Raw genomic sequence first — 25,393 nt, 5'->3', positions numbered from 1 at the left:
TACCTACAGTAAAAAAAAAAGCTTCTCATATTACAAATATTTATCATATAATTTCAAGTTATAGGTACACCAATGTTACCAACAATATGTATCTTAGGACTTCGTTGTGACTTCTGTACCCTGTTCCAACTTAATACATGGAAACATAGTTTTCTTATATTTATTCCAAGCAAACAAAATCAATTTATTATTCATATACACCTTTCTTATTATTAAATATTTCAGCAACTTTCTGCTGCATAAAATGGCAACACTTTGTACAGTACAAAAATTAAATTATTTCATCAATGTCTTTTGCATCTCTTAGATGATGTAATTAAGGGTCTCAGTTAACACTAGGAAAGTGTTATACTATGCTCACTGTCATTCTTTTTTCCTGTGGCTACAATTCCTTAATATATTCTTATGTTACTAACTGTTCTGTTTGTTGAGGACTGGAGCAACAAATATAAATCTTTAAGTTATTGATTCAAGTTAAAATGAATCATTGGAAAACTTATGACTTAAGTCACCAATAAAAGGAAACTTAGGTTGAAGAATAGCCTATTTGTTATAGATCAAAGTTTTAAATAAATATAATGCTTTTTCATAAGAATGCAACTATTAAATTATTAAAAGGATCTTACATCTAAAGTTCTCAGACTAAATGGAGATCAAGGACGAACATTTTGATATGTAATATACATTGCAATATTTCTTTAGTTATGTCACATTTTTGTCAGCCTTATTTAATCAATTTATTATATTTCAGCATTGGATTTTACTACTCTAACCTACCAACCATACATTTTAATGACCCATGGTACATAAAAGATGAAGATGTGCACAGTCTTTCATATGCCAAATGTTCTCATATAATATTTCTCATAGGTTAAAAATCTGTGCCCAATTTATGGAATTTTAAAAGAACCATTTTTGCTGAATATTGCTTTTTAAATGGTGTGTGTGTGTGTGTGTGTGTGTGTGTGTGCATGTGTGCATCTTTTAAAAACATTTCACAATGTAATACCATTTGATGATGCATTTTGATCTTTTTGCATATAATACAATATCGACTAGCATATCAAGCATTCACTTATTCACTTATCAAGATTCATCAGAGAATCTGCTAGCCCCTGAGGAGACAGTTGTTGAACTAACAGACATATTTGCTCTCTTGGAACCCATATTTATTGAGACATAGAAATTAAACAAATACTCAAATAAGTATTCCTACAACCACACTTTTGTTTAGGTGTTATGGAGAAAAACACTGAATTCTACAAAAGTGCACTGACACTTCAGTAGTAAAGTAGTGTAAGGAAGGGTGGAAAGGAAGAGGGTATGTGAAAGGAAGAGGGTAAATGAAGCCTCTTAGATGGGAAGACACATCACAGGAAACCTAGGATGAATGGGAGTTAGACAAAGAGAACAGGTGTGTTAGTGGGGAGGTGAGATGATTTCGGAGCAGTCGCTATATTAGGATGCCCTCAAGACCTGGAAGCCTGTAACAGGTAGGGCAAACTGGCAGGGCTGTAGTGTAAACCAGGTGCTAAAGTAAAGCAGATGTATGGGCAGAGAGACAGGTCTGAATTTTTTTCACCTCTAAATTTCACATTCCCTATCTCCAACTCTCAGGAGTCCGCCAAAGCAGAAAGGCCTCTCTGGAGAGGACTAAGTGTCCTCAGGAGCAGGACGTGGAGGGGAGAGCAGGACAACAGACACATCAGGACAAGGTCCTCTCCCTTCAGAATCCTGTGCAGCTCTGTGGCCTTTGCGCTTTCCCCACTGCTATTGAGAAGTCAAAAGAAATTCTGAGTCTTAACCCATTTTGTGTGCCTGAACATATCATTTTTCTGTTTGGAAGCTTGTAGAAAATTGTCTTTGTTTTCAATATTTATAAATTTCACAGTATGTCACGGCATGAATCTATTCTAATTTATTTTACTGGGCACTGGGTGAACTCTCCCAATGTGGTAATTCTTGTGCTTCAGTTCTGGGAAATAGTCTAGTAATTTTATTAATTATTTCCTACCATCTGTTTTTCTTCCCCCTCCATCTGGACATTCTATTATTTGTACTTTGGAATTCTGGAAGTGATATCTATGTTGTTTTGTATTTTCTTTCCTATGTGTTATTTTTTCTATTTATTTATTGTCTGTAAGATTTTCTTAACTTTATTTTCCAGACTGTCTCTTGATGTTTTTTATTTAACAATCAGGTTTTTAAATCCCAGTAGCGCTTTTGGTTTTAGAAAGTTTCTTCTTACTCTCAATTCCTGGATTCACTATTATCTTTTATTTCTTTGAGGATATAAATTATAGGTTTTCTTTTGTTTTTGAAGTATTTTTCTCTCTGCATATTCTCATTCCATATTGTTTTATCTGTTTGTGTATTTTGGCCTTATTTTCCATGTTACACTGTTTACTCAGATGTCTAGTTAATATTGGCTTTCTGCTTTTGATTAAGACAGGGATATCAAAAAGCTGACTTGGAAAAATAAACAAAAGAATAAAATTAAAAAAAAAAAAGCTAACTAGGAATTTCTGAGCACTGGGTAAGGCTTTCAACTGTAAACTTCACTGTGGGTGACCTGGGTGGACCGGTTATAGGGATGCCCCAATATGAGATTACAGATTCTGCAGAAAAAGTCTTTGAGTCATCTGTCTGAAGGCTGTGTCCATGAATGTTGGCATTTGTGCAGGTGCTGGAAGAGAGGGCAATGGGGCAGAGGAAGCCTTCACTGGTCTTCACACTCCATGCAGTTGTGTCCTGAATGAATTCTCTCAGGAATGTGAGGTGGAGGGGATCTAGTAATTTAACAACTTCTCAAACAATTTTCAGCAGGTCATCATATTTTTAAATCACCGGCACTTTCACTCCCGGAGGTATTTGGTATTACTAAGTTTTTTTGGTATTACTACTTTTTTTTTTTTTTTTTTTTTTTGGTTTATGTACTTTTTTGAGGAATCTGTGCAATAAGTAAGGTTTTACCCACCACAAGGTTGGGGTTCGGCTTCCTTAAGGCAACTAAGTCAGGTCCCACTTACCACATGTTTTCAAACTTCCAGTATTTCCTTGTGGCCTTTTCTCCAGTTCTCCTCATCCTGTGTGTATCTTTTAAAATATATTTTTAGTGGCTTTGAAGGATTTAAGGAGAAAGCAAAATGATATTTCTGTGTTCAATATGCCATAGTAAACCAGAAGTGCATTTAAGAAGAAAATATATGTATGGTACTGTATATCTAGGTACACATACACATACTCAGATTATATAATTGCATGTATGCATGTAAAATATAAAGGAATTGTCATTGCTTCTTAATTTCTACAATTCCCCAAAGGAATAACGATGAAGAAGCTTTGATCTGTATTTCATTAAAGGAAGCTGTGTGCTGGGTGAAAGTAGTTCCTATTTTTTGTTTGCTTGTTTGTTCATTTACTAAAAATTTCAGGAGAAGGTCTTTAAGTCTGTGCTTTTCTTGTAAGACTACTTGTGAAGGATGTACAGATTTATCCTATTGGTTGCCATCAGGACCATTGAGAAACCTAGGAAGAAAATCTGTTAATTGGACCTGACTGGATAAAAGTTGACTACAAGGAAAATGACATAGGGCAAAAAAGACTGAGAATCAAGGCAATGGAGACACATGAAAGGAAGAGGTAGAGTGTGATACACAGAAGCTTGAAAAAAGTCCTCACCTTCTCCAGGAGAATTCCATGAACAGTCCTGCCAAATGTCCAAACTCTAATTACCTCTTCCTGGTGATTAAGGAAATGGCTGTGACTGTGCAGCCCTAGATATCAATCAGAGTTTTCATAAGAGAGATGCATTCGATAACACCAGCTTCCTTAGGTCTGTGAGGACAGCCATTGGTAAGCTGATGGATACGAAGCAGTATAGGATGGCCTTTGCAGGAAGACATCACGGGATGGTTGACCTTGTTGAGGAAAGGCAGAGGGTTCTGCACCATTGATGCTGTGTACCTGAGAACAGAGAAAGAACTGGAAGCAAAGATTATCTGGGAATCAAAATTGAGAGAAATAACGGGTCTCCACAGTTTTCTCTCCCTACTGTCTTAATGTTCTCATTCTTCTCTTTACAACCCCTTACAAATGCCCTGCATTTGTAAAAATTGGAACTCCTTTGCTAAACAGAATCACTAAGTAGAAGCTGAAGGAGTTCTTACTTCCATTACTCGATACATTGACAACGTGGACAGGAAATTTCCTACAAGAGAAGAAATATGGTCATGAGATCCAAAGATAAATTTCTGGCTATATTTGGTTTAAGAATGTTTTACACATAATGATTATTTTCTGTAATATCATCAATATGGCCTATACTATTGAATCATTGATGGTTAAGTAAAGTTCGTGGGTTAACCTGGCAGCCTATCATGGTAAGTGTTGTTTCAGTAAGCATCAAATATCACATAAACTCTGGGATATAACTTTGACAACTGCCTACATTTTTGGTTGTTTTTTAGGGTAAAATAACGTAACAACAATAACAGCAGCAATAATAATATTAATAATACATAACATTAATGTTGCACTTATCTGATAGGTACTATTTCATGGGCTTTATAGGCATTAATTTACAATAATTCAATAAGATCATTTCCATTACCACCTCCATTTTCCTGATGAGAAAACAAAGCAAAAAGAAACCAAGAAAATTTCCAAGATTACAAGAACCAGTTACTGATGCAGCCAAGTTTCAAACCCAGGAAGTAGAACTCCAGGTCCAAGACTCCCAACCACTAGTGAGAAAAATGAGCCTTTTTTAAATAGACACTTCTTTAATGTCTCAGGGTGAAGGTGCTCCCTGTCCTCTGAAAAACTGCCTAAGTCCAAGTCTAGATATTCCCAACTGTCCCTTCTTCATATACTTTTATTTTTTTTTTTGTAATACATTCACTCATAGCTTCACGTATCATCTTATATAGATGGTTGTCAAATTCAGATTCCTACTAAGATCAAGTTTCCATTTCCAGTTGCCTATAATACTTATCTCCTATATTTTCCACCAGAGTTATACAGATCAGTAGGAATGACATCCAGGCAGAATCACATAATTTTTAATAGTTCCAACAGACATGAGTTTGAAGCTTGGTGCTTTCACTCACAGTTGTGTGGCCTAGGACATGATAAGTCACCATTTTGAGTTAGTTTCTTCTCTATTCGTAAAACAGGAAACACATGGCAATTGTTTCCTAGGATTGTTACAAAGGAGGAAAAATGCTTAGGAAAATGTTTTAGTCAGTATACATAAATGGTCGTTATTAGAAGGGAAACTTGGTTTGAGATGTTTTCTTATTTCTTTTCTACTTCAGAGCTACCACTCAAAGAACTAAATACATAGAAAAAGCTATATTGTACTGCTTTTTATGTAATTTTTGAAAATACAGGGTCATTAATTGTTTAAAAGTAAAACTGTTTAAGGAGAGATACAGTAGGTTTTACTAGTTGTACTTTGTTGGGACCATAATAATGATGGGTTTACCAGCTTAGGGAAATTATCACTCTGAAATAACAGGTAAGGAAAATGAGAGCAGGGTCAAGATTTTTGGAACATAGAATATTGCTTTTTTGTCTTCCCATGCTTTTCCTTTTCCAACCCATTTCCACCTGTCAAAAGCCTAACCATTTTTTAAAAATCCCTGATAAAATCTGAGTTTATTAGGAAGCTTGTATTACTTTCCCTCTAAAGAACAATCTCTCTTCTCTAAAATTTCATATCACTTTGTCTCCCATGTGACAAGTTTTTTTTTGTTTTTTTTTTTTACCTTTTAAAGTATTTACATTTTAGTTATATCATAGCCCTACTAAAATATAAGGCCCTTGTAAGTCTAAGCATCTTAGTATACTTTTCAGTACTTAGGGCATTACCTTCATGTAGAGAGTTCTATAATACAGCCTCTACACCCAAGAAGGAGGAGATGGGCAGAGGGAACAAGCAGTGATAGTCACCAAGTTATTAACACCATAAAATATCAGTCCAGTGGGATCCTGTGGCCCTGGAGCCTGAAACAAATGAGAGAAACCCTTGGAAAAGAGCATCAGTGCCAGATATGTTGGCACAGTAGGGAGAAAGTGGATCCAGGTCATGAAATAGCTTCTAAGTTTACAAAGAACCTGACATATCTGTCTGCCAACAATGTGAAACAGAAAATCAGTATTACTATCTAATGAAATTATATGTGATATAAAGATGTGTATGCAGAAGATTATCATATATAAATTAAATAAAAAGAAACATTTATGTATTGTAGTGTAATGTTTTGTTTTGTTGTATAACTTGTAGAGAGTTTATCAATGGTTTGAAATGACAAAGCCAGTGATGGGAAGAACACCAAAACCAAAATATTCAGGAGACTAAGAACACGATGCAATTAGCTAACAAACTTAATAAAATAATCCTTAAAAACAACTGAAAAACTTTTGCTTTGGTTAAGTGATGAATTTTAAAATATCGATTTCATTTTTTGGAAAAGTGAAGATTCCAAATATGTAGAAGTCATAAGTATGGAATAAGGTTAAAAAAACAAATTGGTTTTTCAAAAATGAAAAATAATAAACAGAATGATATGGGGCAAAACCAAAATATTTACAGTGCTACAGAGTAGAGATAAATCAGTAAGACCAAAGACTTAGATATCACTGTGGGACTTAGGCTAAATGGGATTTTAAATACTAATACATTAACCATTTTAATATGGTAAGTATTTTTATTGTTAGGGTAATTATTTTTAAGATATTTAAATCATATTTCTGCTATGTAGAGCTTAATTTTCAGACACATGAAAACAGCAGGCAAGTATCAGAGCTTATGAACATAAAGGAGATAATAAACAGTATGTTGAAAAAAAAAAAGATTTAAGATCTTGGCAATTTTGCATTTAAAAAATCTCCTATTACTAGGGTGGATGGAAAGAGAATTTCTTATTTTCATAAATATTAGAGAAAAGTCAAGATATTGTCATTTCAGCTGAACAGACCATGTTGGGCTTAACTCCTTGACTATAAGTGATATTAAAATACGAAACAATTTGCCAGGCAAGAGTTTAGGAAACTTTGCCTTGTTTCCCCTATTTGTACCCTGTTCCTTGTACCCTATGAGCAGTACTTTCTTCTGGGTTGCTTCTCATCCATTCAAATCCTTCCACTACATGGAACATGTAGGAACATTACTCTTAATAGTGCCATAATCTTATAGCTCCACTCTTCCATGTGAGATGGCTGAGTATTGATGAAAAACAACATGACTTTGCAGATTAGTGCAATTAAAGGTATTTGGTTTCCACCCTCAGTTGTGTCACTTTAATCCACAGCCAATTATTTATTGTTCTTGTGCTTACTGTTGTTATTATTATTCAAGAATATTAGTTAAGAATTCCTTTGAATGCTGACAATGCTATTCACACAATTATCTTTATTTATAACCACTTTTGACTCCTTCCTTTATGTTCAAAGCTACACTTTTTGCCCCCTCCCTTTTTAATTCATTTCATGTTGCTCCAAAAATTGATTTTCTTATAGTTTTCTCCTTGTTCTGACAGGTTATTTTCACCTAGACTAGGGTGGTAGCTTCCTAACTCCTGTTGTTTCTTTTTTAGAGTCTACAGACACTCCTCCTTAAACCTATTAAGTAGTAACTTCCACAACCTCAGTAACATAGCCTTAGTATAGCCTTCAGGACGTCTATTATCATTTCCCTAATTTGTTAACCACATTTTCTAACAGTCTCAGCCATAATCACCACACTTTGGCAACACTCAATCACTTTGCGCATAAATTCACACTTTTGCCCCAAGTCTCCTCTCATGATTCTCTTCTCTACATGACTAATTCCTGTACAGTGCCAGCTTGTTCTCCTCTGGAATGCCTTCCAGAACCTTACTAGACTGGGTTAAGTGGTCTTTTGTTATGGTGGTGACATAATACATTTCAGGTAGCATTCTATTATCCGTACGTGCTGGCTTACAGAATTTTAAAAAGAAATTAACTTCAACGTGGGGCTCTGATTTCAGTAAGAAAAGGGGCAGAGTAAAAAGACACACCTACAATGATCCACCTGGTTTATTTCTTGGCAAGTGAGTATCACATCTTCTACAGAGACTTGTGCTTGTGTTACAGGGGAAGTGGGTGTCTTAAAGCTGTCCGCAAGAAAGCAGTAGCCTATCCTAAATTATTAAATGTCTCTAAGCACCTACATGCATGCATACATACTCTGTAACTCCATAACCATTAGATTTCTGAAAAATAACATTTGACTGGGAGTTTGTCAGTCAGAAACTTAATATGATTTGTTCGTTTGAAGACAAGAGCATGAATAAACTTAACCTTTGTCCAGTTTAATCAATGGATTGAATCTGTGTCTGTTACTTCAGGGAAGGTAAGTCAATGAAAAGCTGAAAAAACCTGCTTTTATTCCAGACACCTAAGCTGGGGGAATGGAGAGGGTTCAGAGAATGAGTAAAGTTTTTGGATAAATTAGACATGAAATAGTTTTAAACCACAGATGGTGGAGGACAGAAATGGGAGTTTGAAGGAAATGAGTTGATGAGCCTAGAGAGAGTGCTTTTTGTCCTAATTTTTCTTTTTAATGTTCAAAGAACCTGAGTGACCATGAGAATAAAAACCCAGAATTGTATCAGTAATGAACTGTGTGGTCTGAAACTGAGGTCAGTGTATTTATCTCCCATGCCTTGCTATTTCAGTTTACACTCTGGAACATAGGCCTAAACCCTCAAAAGTGAAAGAAAAAGCCTCAAAAATGACTGAGATTGAAGTTTTGTAATTTATTTATATAAGTATGGTGTTTCAGATACGGTAATAATTTGATTCTTAGGAAATATATAAAGGTCTCTTTTGCAAATAGTAGATGCTCAAGTTGGTTGACGGTGATGAAGACTGCATGTTTTTGGAAGGAGGGGATATGTAGGAACTCTGCACCTTACTTTTTTTTTCCAATTTTTTGTGGAAAAATGCATATAACATAAAATCTATCTTAACTGTTTTATGTGTCCTGTTCAGTGGTATTAAGTACATTCATATTATTGTGCAGCCATCACCACCATCCATCTCCAGAAATCTTTTCATCTTGCAAAATTGAAGCTCTATACCTATTAAACAATAATTGCCTATACCCCTGTCCCCTGGTCCCTGTCAAACTACCATTCTACTTTATGTTTTTGTATGATTTTGACTATTCTAAGTAGCTCATATAAGTGGAATCATACCGTATTTGTCTTTTCTGTGCCTGGTTTATGAAACTTTCTGTACTTTCCACTCAATTTTGCTGTGAACATAAAAATTCTCAAAAAAAAAAAAAAAACCCATTAAGTCCCTTAATTGAAAGCATAAAATCAAGACATTAAAAACCTCTTTTTTTACAAAGAAAAATGATTTTTCAAATAAATATTTTAAAATAACTTATTGAAGTGAATTTTGAAATGAAAACTTTTAAATTCCAAAAGCAATCTTTTTCTAGCAGTCATTTATTCCTATACTTATAACAGAAATTGCTATGTCTTCATTTCTCCCTCAGTTCCCTATTAGCCATATGCCTGGTCTGACTGTAATGATTAGCATTATAATGAATCTAAAGATTACCTAGACAAATCTACCCTTCTATTATAATGTTTGATCTTCACTTTAAACTTCTGATTTTGCTATTGATTAATAATATTTTCATCACTTTGTGAAAGTATGTATATTATTTGAGAATAATCTACCTACTGCTTTAAATCTTAATAAGAAATAATGATGTTTCAAAGTTTTGGGTTTATTCAAAAGCCTGAAATATTTTTAGTCTCACAGATGATTTAGCATATGTATTTACTCTCACTGCATAGACATATAAAATAAAATACTTTTCTGTTATGTTTGCTAATTAATTTATTTTCGTACTTATTATATTAATCAACATCATGGGAGAGAATGGCACCTAACTACTAAGTGAAAAAAATACTTTTTTTCTTTTAATATCACTCAAAATCTTCACTAAACAAAAACATTTTAGAACAAATATTTTGCTTTTAAAGATCACAGGCATCTAAAAGTATTAAGTACCAATATATTTGCTTTTGATTTATCTCTGTCTTTCTCTCTTTATCTATCTATCTGTCTAGCTGCCTATCTAGCTATCTCTCTGTCTATCTATAATGTCAAGACATTTCTAGCCACTAATTGAAACTACTAGAGTAGATTTCTTTGGCTTCTGTCCCATTTCTATGATCTAAATAAATAACACAGATGATGAAAGTATTTTCAAGTATATAATTGTAAGTACTAATCGAAGTTCTCTGTGGGCTAGACATATTAATAGAGAAATATCGGCTCTTAGATGAGATTTGGAAAAGATAAAATTAATGATAAGGAAAAATATTTGTGTACTTTGTTATCAAGGTCACAGTTTGAAGTTGGAATGTTTTAAGAGTGTTTCTTAAGCTCTTTCAGTGTTCTGTCGTCATAATTAGAATTATCATACTGCATTTGAGAACATGAAATAAGAAGTAACTGTTACCATATTACTTAGTGAACTCAAATCATCTAACTTCTTGAAATAACACATCGAAACTCATCTGCACTGTCAGAAACGAATTTTCATTAAACAAACTATAATTTGGATGGATGCAATTTAACTGAATCCCGGGCATCTTTTGTACTTATCTTTTTCAAATTTACTTCTTTTAAAATAAATTTGATTGCATAATTACATGAAGGTGGTTGCAAAAGTTCAGTGGATTGTCTGAAATAAGATGGGAAGAAGATACCAAATTCACCTAACTGCAGATATGTGACTGTTTTTCAATAGTGGTACCCTGGGCAAACACAGTCAGGCAATCTTGTTTCAACCAATGTTACAAAGTAGCAGCAGGAAATACATATCCCAGTCATTAAACGTCATGAAAAGGTCATATTGCTCAATCTTCTGTAGGTTTGGAGTATTTTAATTGAACCGTCACTTGCCATGAAGTTTGTGAGGGCTGAATGTGTTTTGTTAGAGATTATAGTGTGCAACAGAAAATTGTATTTTGGACTTATTGAAGAGTTTCACAATTTTTCCATACATAGGAAGCAAACGTCACCAAAATTCTTATTTTTAAAACAAAATATGTAATTATATAAATGTGAGATTTTTTCCTTTTTTTGCATATGAGGGAAATTCTTATCTAGTGGATACTCTTGAAAATTTTACGTGCATTATTTGAAAACATATGTTTCAACACACCAATAAAAACATTTCCAAGGGCTTTAATAAAAACTAGAGTTGTGACAGGCTGTTCTTTATTCATTCCAATTATTCTAAGCCAATATATTCTACGGGCCAAATCTGTAATAAATGATAATTCTTCATAACTATTTTTATTAATACATACACTGTGCCAGACAGTTTCAGTACCTCATCTCACTTAATCCTCTCAACAACCATATGCTACCATGATTATTATTGCTACCTCCATTTTAATGTATTCATTTAAATAATACACAGTTTCTTCTATGTTCTAGTTAGATGGAGAAACTGAAGTTAAATGACTTTAACTAACTTTCTTAAAATCACACTTGTAGTGACAGTTAGAATACAAATAAAGGACTCTGATTTTAAAGTCCAATTTGTAACAAATAACACACTGAAAAACAAAATAAATAATGACAAAATCTTAGGAAAAAAAACAATTTAGCAAATCAAAGTTAAAAATAATTTGGGGAACTTCCCTGGTGGTCCAGTGGTTAAGACTCCGTGCTTTCACTGCCAAGCACCCTGGTTTGATCCCTGGTCAGGGACCTAAAATCCCACAAACCACATGGAGTGGCCAAAAATAAAAAAAATAAGGAGTAATAATTTTGCATTTTGTACAGCTGATGCTATTTCTTTTTCTTTTTCTTTTTTTTTTACATTTTATTGGAGTATAATTGCTTTACAATGTTGTGTTAGTTTCTGCTGTATGACAAAGTGAATCAGCTATATGTATACATATATCCCCATATCACCTCCCTCTTGTGTCTCCCTCCCACCCTCCTATCCCACCCCTCTAGGTGGTCACAAAGCACAGAGCTGATCTCCCTGTGCTATGAGGCTGCTTCCCACTAGCTATCTATTTTACATTTGCTAGTGTATATATGTCCATGCCACTCTCTCACTCCGTCCCAGATTACCTTCCCCTGCCCCCTGTGTCTTCAAGTCCATTCTCTTACATCTGCGTCTTTATTCCTGTCCTGTCCCTAGGTTCATCAGAACCTTTTTTTTTTTTTTTTTTAGATTCCATATATATGTGTTAGCATACAGTATTTGTTTTTCTCTTTCTGACTTACTTCGCTCTGTATGACAGACTCTTGGTCCATCCACCTCACTACAAATAACTCAGTTTCATTTCTTTTTGTGGCTGAGTAATGTTCCATTGCATATATGTGCCATTTCTTCTTTATCCATTCATCTGTTGATGAACACTTAGGTTGCTTCCATGTCCTGGCTATTGTAAATAGAGCTGCAGTGAACTCTGTGGTACATGACTCTTTTTGAATTATGGTTTTCTCAGGGTATGTGCCCAGTTGTGGGATTGCTGGGTTGTATGGTAATTCTATTTTTAGTTTTTTAAGGAACCTCCATACTGTTCTCCATAGTGGCTGTATCAATTTACATCCCCACCAACAGTGCAAGAGGGTTCCCTTTTCTCCACACCCTCTCCAGCATTTATTGTTTGTAGATTTTTGGATGATGGCCATTCTGACTGGTGCGAGGTGATACCTCATTGTGTTTTTTATTTGCATTTCTCTAACGATTAGTGATGTTGAGCATCCTTTCATGTGTTTGTTGGCAATCTGTATATCTTCCTTCAAAAAGTGTCTATTTAGGTCTTCTGCCCATTTTTGGATTGTTTGTTTTTTTATATTGAGCTGCATGAGTGCTTGTATATATTGGAAATTAATCCTTTGTCAGTTGCTTCATTTGCAAATGTTTTCTCCCATTCTGAGGGTTGTCTTTTTGTCTTGTTTATGGTTTCCTTTGCTGTGCAAAAGCTTTTAAGTTTCATTAGGTCCCATTTGTTTATTTTTGTTTTTATTTCCCTTTCTCTAGGAGCTGGTTCAAAAGAACGATCTTGCTGTGATTTATGTCATAGAGTGTTCTGCCTATGTTTTCCTCTAAGAGTTTGATAGTGTCTGGCCTTACATTTAGGTCTTTAATCCATTTTGAGTTTATTTTTGTGTATGGTGTTTGGGAGTGTTCTAATTTCATTCTTTTACATGTAGCTGTCCAGTTTTCCCAGCACCACTTATTGAAGAGGCTGTCTTTTCTCCATTGTATGTTCTTGCCTCCTTTATCAAAAATAAGGTGACCATATGTGCGTGGGTTTATCTCTGGGCTTTCTATCCTGTTCCATTGATCTATATTTCTGTTTTTGTTGTTGTTTGTTGTTTGTTGTTGTTGTTTGTTGTTGTTCTGTTTTGTTTGTTGTCTGTCACCAGTGGATGCGGTTGGTTCAGGGCTTGTACAGGCTTCCTGGTGGGCAAGACTGGTGCCTGTGTTCTGGTGGATGAAGCTGGATCTTGTCCCTCTGGTGGGCTGGGCCATGTCTGGTGGTGTGTTTTGGGGTGTTTGTGAGCTTAGTGTGACTTTAGGCAGCCTGTCTTCTAATGGGTGGGGTTGTGTTCCTGTCTTGCCAATTGTTTGTCATGGGGTTTCTCGCCCTGGAGTTTGCTGGCCATTGGGTGGAGCTGGGTCTTAGTGTTGAGACAGAGATCTCTGGGAGAGCTCTCTCCAATTAATATTACATGGGGCTGGGAGGTCTCTGGTACTTCAATGTCCTGGACTCAGCTTTCCCACTTCAAAGGCTCAGGCCTGACACCCAGCCGGAGCACCAAGACCCTGCCAGCTGCAAGGCACAGAAGAAAAGGAAGAAAAAGAAAAAAAAAAAAAAACTGACCAAACAGAACTCCAAAACAAATGGTAAAAGCAAAACTAAACAGACAAAATCACACATAGAAACATACACACTCATAAAAACAAAAACAAAAAATGAACATACAGAACCCCAAGGCAAATGGTAAATGCAAAACTAAACTGACAAAATCTCACAAAGGAACACACACACACAATCACAAAAAGAGAAAAAAGAAAAAGAAAAAAAGAAAGAGGCAACCAAACCAATAAACAAACCCACCAATGAAAACAACAACTAAAATCTGCACTAAGATACACATAAAACCAAAAACAAATAAAACACAGAAAGCAAACCCCAAGTCTACAGTTGCTCCCAAAGTCCACTGCCTCAATTTTGGGAATATTTTTTTTGTCTATTCAGGTATTTCACAGATGCAGGGTTAATCAAACCAATTGTGGGGATTTAATCTGCTGCTTCTGAGGCTGCACAGGGAAATTTCCCTTTCTCTTCTTATGCTGTTTGTACAGCTCCTGGTGTTCAGGTTTGGTTTTGACCCCACCTCTGCATGTAGGCTGCCTTATTGCATCTGTTCCCTGCCTAAACAGGAGGGGGTTAAAGCAGCAGCTGATTAGGGCTCTGTTGCTCACTCAGGCTGGGGAGAGGGAAGGGTACGGTAGTCATATTTGGAACGTGGGGAGAGCCTGGGGCGGCAGAGGCCGGCGTGAGAGTGCAACAGCCTGAGGCACGCTGTGTGTTCTCCTGGGGAAGTTGTCCCTGGATCACGGGCCCCTGGCGATGGCAGACTGCACAGGCTCCCTGGGGGGTGTGGGTAGTGACCTGGGCTTGCACACAGGTTTCTTGGTGGTAGCAGCAGCAGCAGTAGTGGTCTGTGCCCATCTCTGGGGTCCGACATGATAGCCACAGCTTGTGCCCATCTCTGGAGCTCACTTAGGTGGCGCTCTGCCATCTGTGGGCACATGGAGCAGGAAGCCTCTCTCCTCGTGCACCCCGAAACCATGGTCTCTTGCCTCTCCAGCAGGTCAACTTTTTCCCAGACTCCTTCCCACCAGCTGTGGCACACTAGCCCCCTCAGGCTGTGTTCACGCAGCCAACCCCAGTCCTCTCCCTGGGGTCTGACCTCCGAAGCCAGAGCCTCTGCTCCCAGCCCCCACCCCCCCAGCGGGTGAGCAGACAAGCCTCTCGGGCTGGTGAGTGCTGGTTGGCACTGATCCTCTGTGCGGGAATCTCTCTGCTTTGCCCTCCGCACCCCTGTGGCTGCGCTCTCCTCTGTGGCTCCAAAGCTTCCCCCCAGCCAGTCTCCTGTTTCTGCCACTGAAGGGGCTTCCTAGTGTGCGGAAGCTTTTCCTCCTTCACATCTCCCTCCAAGAGGTACACATCCTGTCCCTATTCTTTTGTCTCTGTTGTTTCTTTTTTCTTTTGCCCTACCCAGGTATGTGGGGAGTTTCTTGCCTTTGGGGAGGTCTGAGGTCTTCTGCCAGCATTCAGTAAGTGTTCTGTAGGAGCAGTTCCACATGTAGATGTAGTTTTGATGTATCTGTGGGGAGGAAGATGATCTCCACGTCTTACTCTTCCTCCATCTTGAAGGTCTCTGATGCTATTTCTAGAGTACATAAATATTGTTTAAAGTAGAAAATTATGAGTATATGATTGTTTCCTGCAGGTGAAGTTTACTTATTAGGCACTCTAGAGAAAGATTCCTAAATATATTCTCAGACATTACCTTTTATTAGAAACTGTTTTGTCAAGCACTCTTAAATGAAAGGATTTTATTCAGATGAGAGTGAATCTAAAGATGATTTATCAGTTTCCTTTTCTCTTACCATTTAAACATCTGACCCAAAGAGATTGCAACCCAGCTGAGGTCAGTCCAATAGGTAATGGAAATGCAAAGACTGTAATCCTAGTCTCTTCCCCAAAATCTGTTGTTCTTTTTAACAAATCAAAGTTAACATAATACTTACATTTTGTATCAAAACATTATGCATTTTTATGAGAAAATTAACACCTCAAATAATTTGGCGCTCTAATTAATTTTGTTTATGTTCCACTATTATCATTAGAGGTAGTTAGCTTGTCAAAATCTGGTTCTTTCTTCCTTCTGCTGTTACTGTTTTATATCCAACATCAATCTTTAATTCATACCTTGTCTATTCCATATATCAGCCTTCTGAACTCCTAACCCATTCCTGGAACATAACCTCAACCATGACATGATATAATATTTGTGAGGTCTTACCTGATATTATTCATCTCATGCTCCTTTGTGCTCCTAAATATGTCCCTAAATTTTTAACTCTCTCCTTCATCCCAAAGCCTGCCTTATGCCCTTTTTAAGCCACTAGAAAAAGTATCAGTGACTGCTCTTTTGATCTGTAGTATCTAGTATAGTACCTTGCACATAAAAATAATATATTTTATTAAAGTTTATTTCAAATTAGATCCACTCTATATGAAGTACCTCTTTGATAAAGTATATATAAATAAACCACATGAAGAGAATTGCATCATCATTGAGAATCTGAGAAGACTATCTTTAGAATTATATAGAATGATTTTGCTTTATGACTTGGTGTCTTTCGTCTTTCGTTTCAGTTCTTTGTTTATTTTAAATCTGAGGAATCTTTGTAATGCCCTGAAGGCATAGAAGTTATAAAATAATGTGCTTGTTAAATACATAGTACTTTTGTGGGAACACATGTTATTTTATCAAGTTGCGAGATAGCAAGATAGAAGTTCTTGATTAAAATTCATTTAGTGTGTTATCTGACTGAGTATACTTAAAAGAAAGCTTTGACATGTTGATCAGATTAAATTGATTTAATCTCAGCTGATACTTAAGTTCAGCATTAGTCATGGATAATTACTGTCAGAAAGGATATGTTCTAGTTATTCATTTACATAATATGAGCTTTCTTTTGGATTGCATATGAATTAATTAAATTTCCTTTAATCGTAGCAGCTATATGCAACACACGGCTTCTAGCTAGTGTAAAATAGTTCATTAACTTCTAGAAAATGGCTTATTGGCCATTCTAATACAAATCTCTGAACTGGAGTACAAGCAAAAAGAGGAAAAATTGAAGAAGAGAGAATCAAGGAAAGATACTCATTGACCTAAATATACCATAAATGACCTCATTTTATAGCAGAGCATTCCTTCTTTTTTAGAAATTGTACTGATTTGGTTAGCCACCTCAGTTTATGACCAAAACATAAAATAATCTCTTGACCCAGTTGACCTTAAACTCATTCTTAGACAATAAAAAAATAAAATAAAATACTCCATAAATTTTAAACTATTTAATAGCAAGAAACTAGTTGTTAGTAAGATATTAAGGAAATGAGGAAAATATAAGATATAAAACTGTACAAAATACAACCATATGAGTCAAATCCTTGTGCTATAATGGCAGCCCCACTTTGAACCCTATAAACATAAGATCAACAATAGGCATAAGTAGAAAAATGGAGAAAAGGATTTTCCAAAATGAAATCAGTCATTATTTTACAGTTGTAATTGACACAATTATGGAATTTCTTTTATTACTGTATTGTATTGAACACTAAAAAAGCAATTATGTAAAAGTAGAAAAATTTGCCCAATATCATATCCAATTAGCTAATCAATTGTGTTCATTTTTCCATATCCTTTCTTAGTTTCATTCAAATACTCGCTTAATTTTATCTGGTTTTAAACATAACATAAAGTTCTCACTTTTCCACTTAAGAATATTTCATAATTGTTTACCTAGTCTTTTTGTTTTTGTTGTATTTATTTTAATTAGCAATTAGGATTTCATTAAGTCAACGGCCCAAAAGTTTGATACCAGAAACCAAAATAACATCATCACCTGGGAAATTAGAAATATAAATTTGGGGTTCAATCTCAGATCTACTGAGTCAGAAACTCTCGGGTAAAGTGAAGGCTGAATCTATGCTATAAAACTTCTGTAGGCCATTCTAAAGTGCCACACTTCAAGAAATACTGCATTAAATATATTTTCCAAAATCTACTAAATATTTCATAGTAATTATCAATTATTTAAAGTAACACTACGTTGGAAAGATTGATTCAATAAATTTTATTGTCTTTTTTCTTATTTTTTGTTCTAAATGTTTTAGAATGTTTTCACAAAGATTATAATATGGTATCAGAGTGCAAATAATTTTAAGTTGCTTTGAAGAACAGTTGTTCCAATTTGCAGTTCTATAAAAAATATAAATTATTTTTTAAATTATACTATTGATAGTCTTGGTCTTTTTTTTATTTCAATTTTTCTAAATTCCACTTGGAAATACATGCATTGTATGAAAATCAAAATGCATAATGGGTTTTATTTATAAAAACAAATTGATTATTTAAATACTTTTTTATTTGTATATTTGTTCTTATGAAAATTACTTTAAAAAGTAATAATAATAATAATAACTAACATTTAAATGGAGTTTTACATGTGCCAAGACTTTTAATTTTGTTTTCAAATGAAGTATAGGTGATTTACAATGTTATATTAGTCTCAGGTGTACAGCACTGTGATTAGATATTTTTATAGGTTATACTACATTTAAAGTTATTATAGCATATTGGCTATATTCCGTGTGCTGTACATTAAATCCTGTATCTTATTTATATTCTACCTAGCAGTGTGTACCTCTTACTCTTCTTCCCCTAATTTGCTTCCTTCTCCACCCCTCTCCGCACTGATAACTACTAGTTTGTTCACTTGTCTATGGATCTGTTTCTGTTTTGTTATATTCATGAGTTTGTTTTATTTTTTAGATTCTACATATAAATGAAAACATAAAACATTCTTCCTTTTCTGTCTGACTTACTTCACTAAGCATAATACTCTTCAGGTCTATCCACGTTGCTGCAAATAGCAAAATTTTATTCTTTTTATGGCTGAGTAATATTCCATTGTGTATATACACCACATCTTCTTTATCCATTCATCTGTTGATGGACACTGAGGTTGCTTCCATATCTTGGCTGTTGTAAATAGTGCTGCTCTGAACATTGGGGTGCATGTGTCTTTTTTTTTTTTTTAATTTATAAATTTATTTATTTATTTTTGACTGTGTTGGTTCTTCGTTTCTGTGCGAGGGCTTTCTCCAGTTGTGGCGAGCGGGGACCACTTTTCATTGTGGTGCGCGGGCCTCTCACTGTTGCGGCCTCTCGTTGCGGAGCATGGCTCCAGACGTGCAGGCTCAGTAGTTGTGGCGCACGGGCTTCGTTGCTCCACGGCATGTGGGATCTTCCCGGACCAGGGCTCGAACCCGTGTCCCCTGCATCGGCAGGCAGACTCTCAACCACTGCGCCACCAGGGAAGCCTGCATGTGTCTTTTTGAATTAGTTTTTTTTTTCATTTTCCCTGGATATATACCCAGGAGTAGAATTGCTGGGGCAAACTCTTCTTTTTTCTCCACATCTCACAACATTTATTATTTGCTGTGTTGTTGACAATAACCATTCTGGCAGGTGTGAGGTGATATCTCATTTTGGTTTTGATTTTCATTTTGCTCATGATTAGTGATGTTGAACATTTTTGCATGTTCTCTTGGCCATCTGTATGCCTTTGGAAAAATGTCTATCAGGTCTTCTGCCCATTTTTTAACTGGATTGTTTATTTTTTTGATATTGAGTTGCATGAGGTGTTTATATATTTTGGATATTAATCCCTTATTAGCCATATCCTTTGCAAATATCTTCTTCCATTCAGTTGGTGGTTGTTTCATTTTGTTGATGGTTTTCTTCGCTGTGAAAAAACTTTTACATTTAATTAGGTGCCATTTGTTTATTTTTGCTTTTGTTTCCCTTGCATGAGGAGAGAGATCTAAAAAACTATTGCTAATATGTATGTGAAAGAGTGTGCTTCCCTTTTTTGTCCTAGGAGTTTTATGGTTTCCTATCTTACATTTAGGTCTTTAATCCATTTTGGGTTTATTTTTGTATAAGGTGAGAGAAAATGTTCTAATGCCATTCTTCTACATGTAGAGTTCCAATTTTCCATCACCAGGTATTGAAGAGACTGTATTTTCCCCATTATATATTTTTGCCTCCTTTGATATAGTTTAATTGACCACATGTGCATGAGTTTGTTTCTGGGCTCTCTGTTCTGTTCCATTGACCTATGTGTCTGTTTTTGTGCCAGTGCCATAGTGTTCTGATCACTTTAGTTTTGTAGTGTCTGAAGTCAGGTGGTGTGATACCTCCAGTCTTGTTCTTTTTTCTCAAGATTGCTTTGGATATTTGGGGTCATTTGTGCTTCCATATAAATTTTAGGATTGTTTGTTCTAGTTCTGTGAAAAAAGTCATGGGTAGATTGATAAGGATTGCACTAAATTTGTTGATTGCTTTATGGACACTTCAACAGTATTAATTCTTCCAATACATGAACACAGGATATCTTTCAATTTCACTGTATCATCTTCAGTTTCCTTCATCATTGTCTCATAGTTTTCAGAGTTTAGGTCTTTACCTCCTTCCTTTAAGTTTATTCCTATGTATTTTATTCATTTTAATATTATTGTAAATGGGACTATTTTCTTGTTTTCTCTTTTTGATAGTTTATTACTAGTGGATAAAAAGCAACAGATTTCTGTATATTTATCTTGCATCTTGCAGCTTTACTGGATTCATTTATTAGTTCTAATAGTTTTTTGGTGGAGACCTTAGGATTTTCTATTATAGTATCCTATACTCTGCAAATAGTGACAGTTTTATGACTTCCCTTTCACTTTGGATGCCTTTTCATTCTTTTTCTTGTTTGATTTTGGTGGCTAGGACTTCAAATAATATGTTAAATAGAAATGGTGAGAGTGGCTATCCTTGTCTTGTTCCTGATTTTAGAGGAAAAGCTTTCAGGTTTTAACAGTGAGTATGATGCTAGCTGTGGGTTTGTCATAATGGTCTTTATTATGCTTAAGAAATATTTATTATATACCACTTTGTTGAGAATTTTTAGGACAAATGTGTGTTGAATTTGATAAAACGCTTTTTTTGCGTCTATCAAGATGATTATGTGCTTTTTATCCTTTGTACTTTTAACATGGTGTATCACATTGATTTGCAGTTATGAACCAACCTTGCATCCTTGAAATAAATCCCACTTGATCATAGTGGATGACCCTTTTTATATATTGTTGAACTGAGTTTGTTTTTATTTTGTTGAGGAGTGTTCAATCTATATTCTTCAGGAATATTGGCATGTAATTTTCATTTTGTCATGGTATCAGGGTAATGGTGGCCTCCCAGACTGAATCTGGGAGTGTTCCCTCCTCTTCACTTTTTTGGAATAGTTTGAGAAAGATAGGTACTAACTATTTTTTACATGTTGAGTAGAATTCTCCTGTGAAGTCATCCAGTCCTGGACTTAGAGTTGTCAGTAGTGTATTGATTACTGCTGTTATTCTTTCATTTGAAATACATTCCTCTGTCTTCTCATTCTGTTTAACTTTCTTTTTCTCTATGAAACTGGGTGAAACAGTTGCCTATCCCAGGCTTGATGGTGTGTCCTTGTGTGGGAGTGTCCCTATACACTCTGTGTATGTTCAGTGGCTCTGGTGGGAGAGCTGGATCTGAAGAGAGTACAGGCTGTGTCCTTCCCTTGGGTGTCCTGCTTTGGTGGGTGGTAGCACTGGTGTAGCTGGGCCACAACCAGAGCCAGGTGAAGGTCAGGGCATCATCTATGCTCAATAACCATTACTGCCCTATCTGGGGCAGAGTTGAGGCTTGAGGGGCTAGAGCAAGAGCCCTGAGGTATTTGGCTTTCTCCCAGGTGTGTTGGCAGTCTCCACCTTGATTTGGGGTGTAGCCAGGGCTTGAGTACTTGGGGCTGCACTTCTGTGCTGGTTTCACTTTCCCCCCTGTTGTGCCCACTGTCTTTAGAGGCTGGCTTGGTGCTGCAGAGGTGGTGCCACACCACTGAACTGACCCTGTCCACTCTCAAGTGTGCCCAGGGACTCATGAGCTGGCAATGTCTACCTCCACACTGGACAGAGGCTGGGCTGGGGTCTCAGCCGGCTCCATTCCCTCCAAATGTGTGCAGTCTCATTGGCAATGACAGCCTCTGCCTTAGTGGCGAGTAGCACCGGAGCAAGATGGGCTGGAGCAGGAGGCCATGTAGGCTGGATGTGTGCAGAGCATGTCCTGGCAGGCTGGCCAGAGCCCCAGGGAATTTCAATCTTCTGCCTCCATGATGTGACTGGGAGTAAGTCTGTGTGTGTGCTCTTTTAAGAATGGAGTCTTGGGTTCCTACTGCCCTCTGGTAAGCCCCACTGGTTTTCAAACCAGCTAAGAGGGCTCACCTTCCTGGTGTTGGACGCCCCAGGCTGGGGCACCTAATATGTAGCTTGAATCACTTGCTCCCAGGGAGAATCTCCAGGCCTGTGATGTTCATTCTTCTTTTGTGTCCCCTGCAAGGGGTGTGGGTTCATGCCTGATCACTTTTCTCCCTTCCTATCAGATGCTCTGTGGATCTTTATTTATAGCCTTGGTGTAGAAGACCTGTTGTGTTAGTCCCAGGTAGATTTCAGTGAGTGTCACTCTACATGGATTTGTAGTTTGATGTGTTTGTGAAGGGAGTTGAGCCCAGCCTCCTTCTACTCTGCCATCTTGATCTCTCCCTCACAAACCCTTTAATTTTGATAACCATTTGAGGATATATACTATTAGTCCTATTTTTCAGATGAGGAAACTAAGTTATAGATATGTTAGATACCGACCCAAGGTCCTGAAGTTTGTAACTGGTGGAGTTATGATTTAAACTCTGGATCAGAAACCATATTCTTAATCATTATGATGCAATCATGTAGGGAGATGGTTTTAAATTTAAGTTTATAACCTCTCAAAACTTTATTTTTTGCAGTATATAAGTGTCACCAATGGTAAATATATGTACACACACATTTATGCATGTGTATATATATGAATATATATTATTCCTTGAGATACATGTATCTCTCTCTCTCTCTCTCTCTCTCTCTCTCTCTCTCTCTCTCTATATATATATATATATATATATATATATATGTATGTATGTATGTATCGTTTACTGACATTTTTTACTTTTCAGTCAGATAATGTTCTCAAAGAAGAAAAGCCAGATTTACCTATAAAAGCCTGAGTACTGAAGTTGCTTAGTTTGGTTTTAGTACAAGACTGCTAGATCCACCTATACTTTTCTGATGCAAATGTATATTGTTAGACTGAACAAGTAACAAGACAATCAAATTCTTCATGATTTGTTCATTTAGTCATGAAATTAATCAGTAATTGCCAAGTGGCAAAGGTCAAAACAAGAAAGGATCAGATGTTAGAACCCAGAAAGAAGTTTTCAAGACACTGTTTCTTATTCCTATTCTCTCCTATTTCCTACATTATATGCATACATTTCTTTTCTCCTACCAGAATTCTGCTAATGTAAATGTTGACATTTGTTAAACATTTGCTATGTGCCAAGGCTGTGCTTTCTGTGGACCAGTATATGTACTGTTCCTTACAACTGTAGGAGATCATCTATACTATCAACCTCGTATTACAGATAGGACAACTTAGCACAGACAAGCAATTTATCCAAGGACATAAAGCTAATAATTGGTAGAGAATTTGAGTTCAGGCAGTTTAACTTTAGAGCCCTTGTCCTTAAGGACTGTAATACTCATTGGGTAGGGAGGTGAGAGTTCAAGGAGAAATGGGAAAGAAGGGGAATATGTCAAGGGTATTTTGAAAAAGTTCACCTGCTGGTTCTAATACAAGTCCTTTCTCCACTGAGAACAACTGAACTCTGATTAAATTATATTTATCTTAGATTATTTTTTTCCTTTTGCTTTTAAACTTTAACATCACCATTTTATTTGGACATATGAATCCAAGTGATTTTCTATTCTTTGTCCTCAGGATTCCTGATTCAGGATGGCCCTTTGGGATCTTGTGAAAACAAATACTGTGGTTTGGGAAGGCACTGTGTTCTCAACAGAGAGACAGGGCAAGCGGAATGTGCCTGCATGGACCTTTGCAATCGGCACTACAAACCTGTGTGTGGATCTGATGGAGAATTCTATGAAAACCACTGTGAGGTGCACAGAGCTGCTTGCCTGAAAAAACACAAGATTACCATTGTCCACAATGAAGACTGCTTCTTCAAAGGTAAATACAGGGTGAGCCTAAAGTGTCACCTTTCTCTGTTTCTTCCATCTTCTCAACTAGTGCCTTTAAGTTTAAACTCTAGCACCACTTTATATAGCAAGTGTCTAAAAAAATAAAGAAAAAAATGTGAGCTTAATGACACTTGTGATCAGTAAGTGGATAGAAATTTACATGGATACAATTCTGAATCTCAGTCATGAGAACAAAGCTGGCCAAAATATGACTCAGAATTTAATATAGCTTACAGCATTGCACCATATGGCTTCCCAATCATGGCAGTTTTCTTAGGGACACAGAATGGTCAATTCAGTCAACAAGCCAATTCCACCCATTGAAATGTACCTGGAGTGAAATTGGGAGAAGAATGAGTGCCAAGCCATGCTGTGAGAACATCTCATTTCTTCCTGATTAAAAACGATGCCTTCATCTAGTACCACGTAATTCAAATTATATGGAACCTCTAAATGCCCACTGAAATAACTATGAACTCATGCTAAACCCAATTAGTAAATCTGAGATGACAATAATTTAAACTTTAAAAGTTAGCAGTATTTACTTCCATGGTGCTCAAAATCAGTGGTAACTGTTTATGGAAAAGTACTGCTGAATTAGTAATTTGACAAATTGTTTTAACATGCTGGATAAATAAATCATTAAACATCTTTAATGCCTTTGAGTTATTTATAAACTTATTTCTTGTTTATTTATTTATGCTGGAAAGAATATTTTTTTATGAATAGTCATAACACAGACTGAAATTATAAAGTTTTAAGTATATAGAACTTCCATCATTCAAACAGGTCAGTGATCAGCTTGATTTCTAATCTTCAATTGGTTCTACATCCCTAGCTCTCAGAATGTTGCTGAAGTATTTTTACACTTAAAAGCTCATGTGATATTTTAATTCTTAGCTTAAATGTATGGTAACGTAAAATGTTGTTCATTTGCCTACCGATTAAGTTTTCTTTTTCAAACTTGGTAGAATAAAGTATTATTTCCAAGGCGATTTTAAAAAAGACACACAGCTTTTCAAATGAATTAAGATGGAAGGCTCTGTAGTCACTGTGGCTACTTTACCAAGGTGAATCTGTGTACCTTGATTACACGTATTGAAGAAATTGATGACATTAGATTATTTTCTTTTACCGAAAGAATAACAGATGCTTTGGTTTCAAGTTCTGTTTCTTATCCTCTTCTATCTAATCTATTTTATAAATAGCTAAAATTAACTGTATTAACATTGTGCTTTAATACTCATAAAATATTTTTCTGTCATTTTGACCTGAAATGGTAAGTGAAAAATTTACTATTCCATTGATGTATAGTATCATAAATCTATGCAAATAATATGCGA

General features: G+C 35.9%; 1 protein-coding gene across 8 annotated transcripts in view; it reads left to right on the top strand.

The window, feature by feature from the left end:
- Positions 1–25,393, top strand: part of FSTL5 (follistatin like 5) — a 765,145-nt gene that overhangs the window by 248,229 nt on the left and 491,523 nt on the right. For all 8 annotated transcript variants that reach the window (XM_082461701.1, XM_082461708.1, XM_082461706.1 and 5 more), the window contains one exon: positions 23,791–24,039. In XM_082461701.1, the coding sequence (XP_082317827.1) occupies positions 23,791–24,039 (249 nt within the window). The remainder of the gene's footprint in view (positions 1–23,790; positions 24,040–25,393) is intronic.

Source organism: Balaenoptera physalus (assembly GCF_965194825.1).
Source record: "Balaenoptera physalus genome assembly, chromosome: 5".
NCBI lineage: Eukaryota > Metazoa > Chordata > Mammalia > Artiodactyla > Balaenopteridae > Balaenoptera > Balaenoptera physalus.
This window is presented reverse-complemented; position numbering and strand designations above follow the sequence as displayed.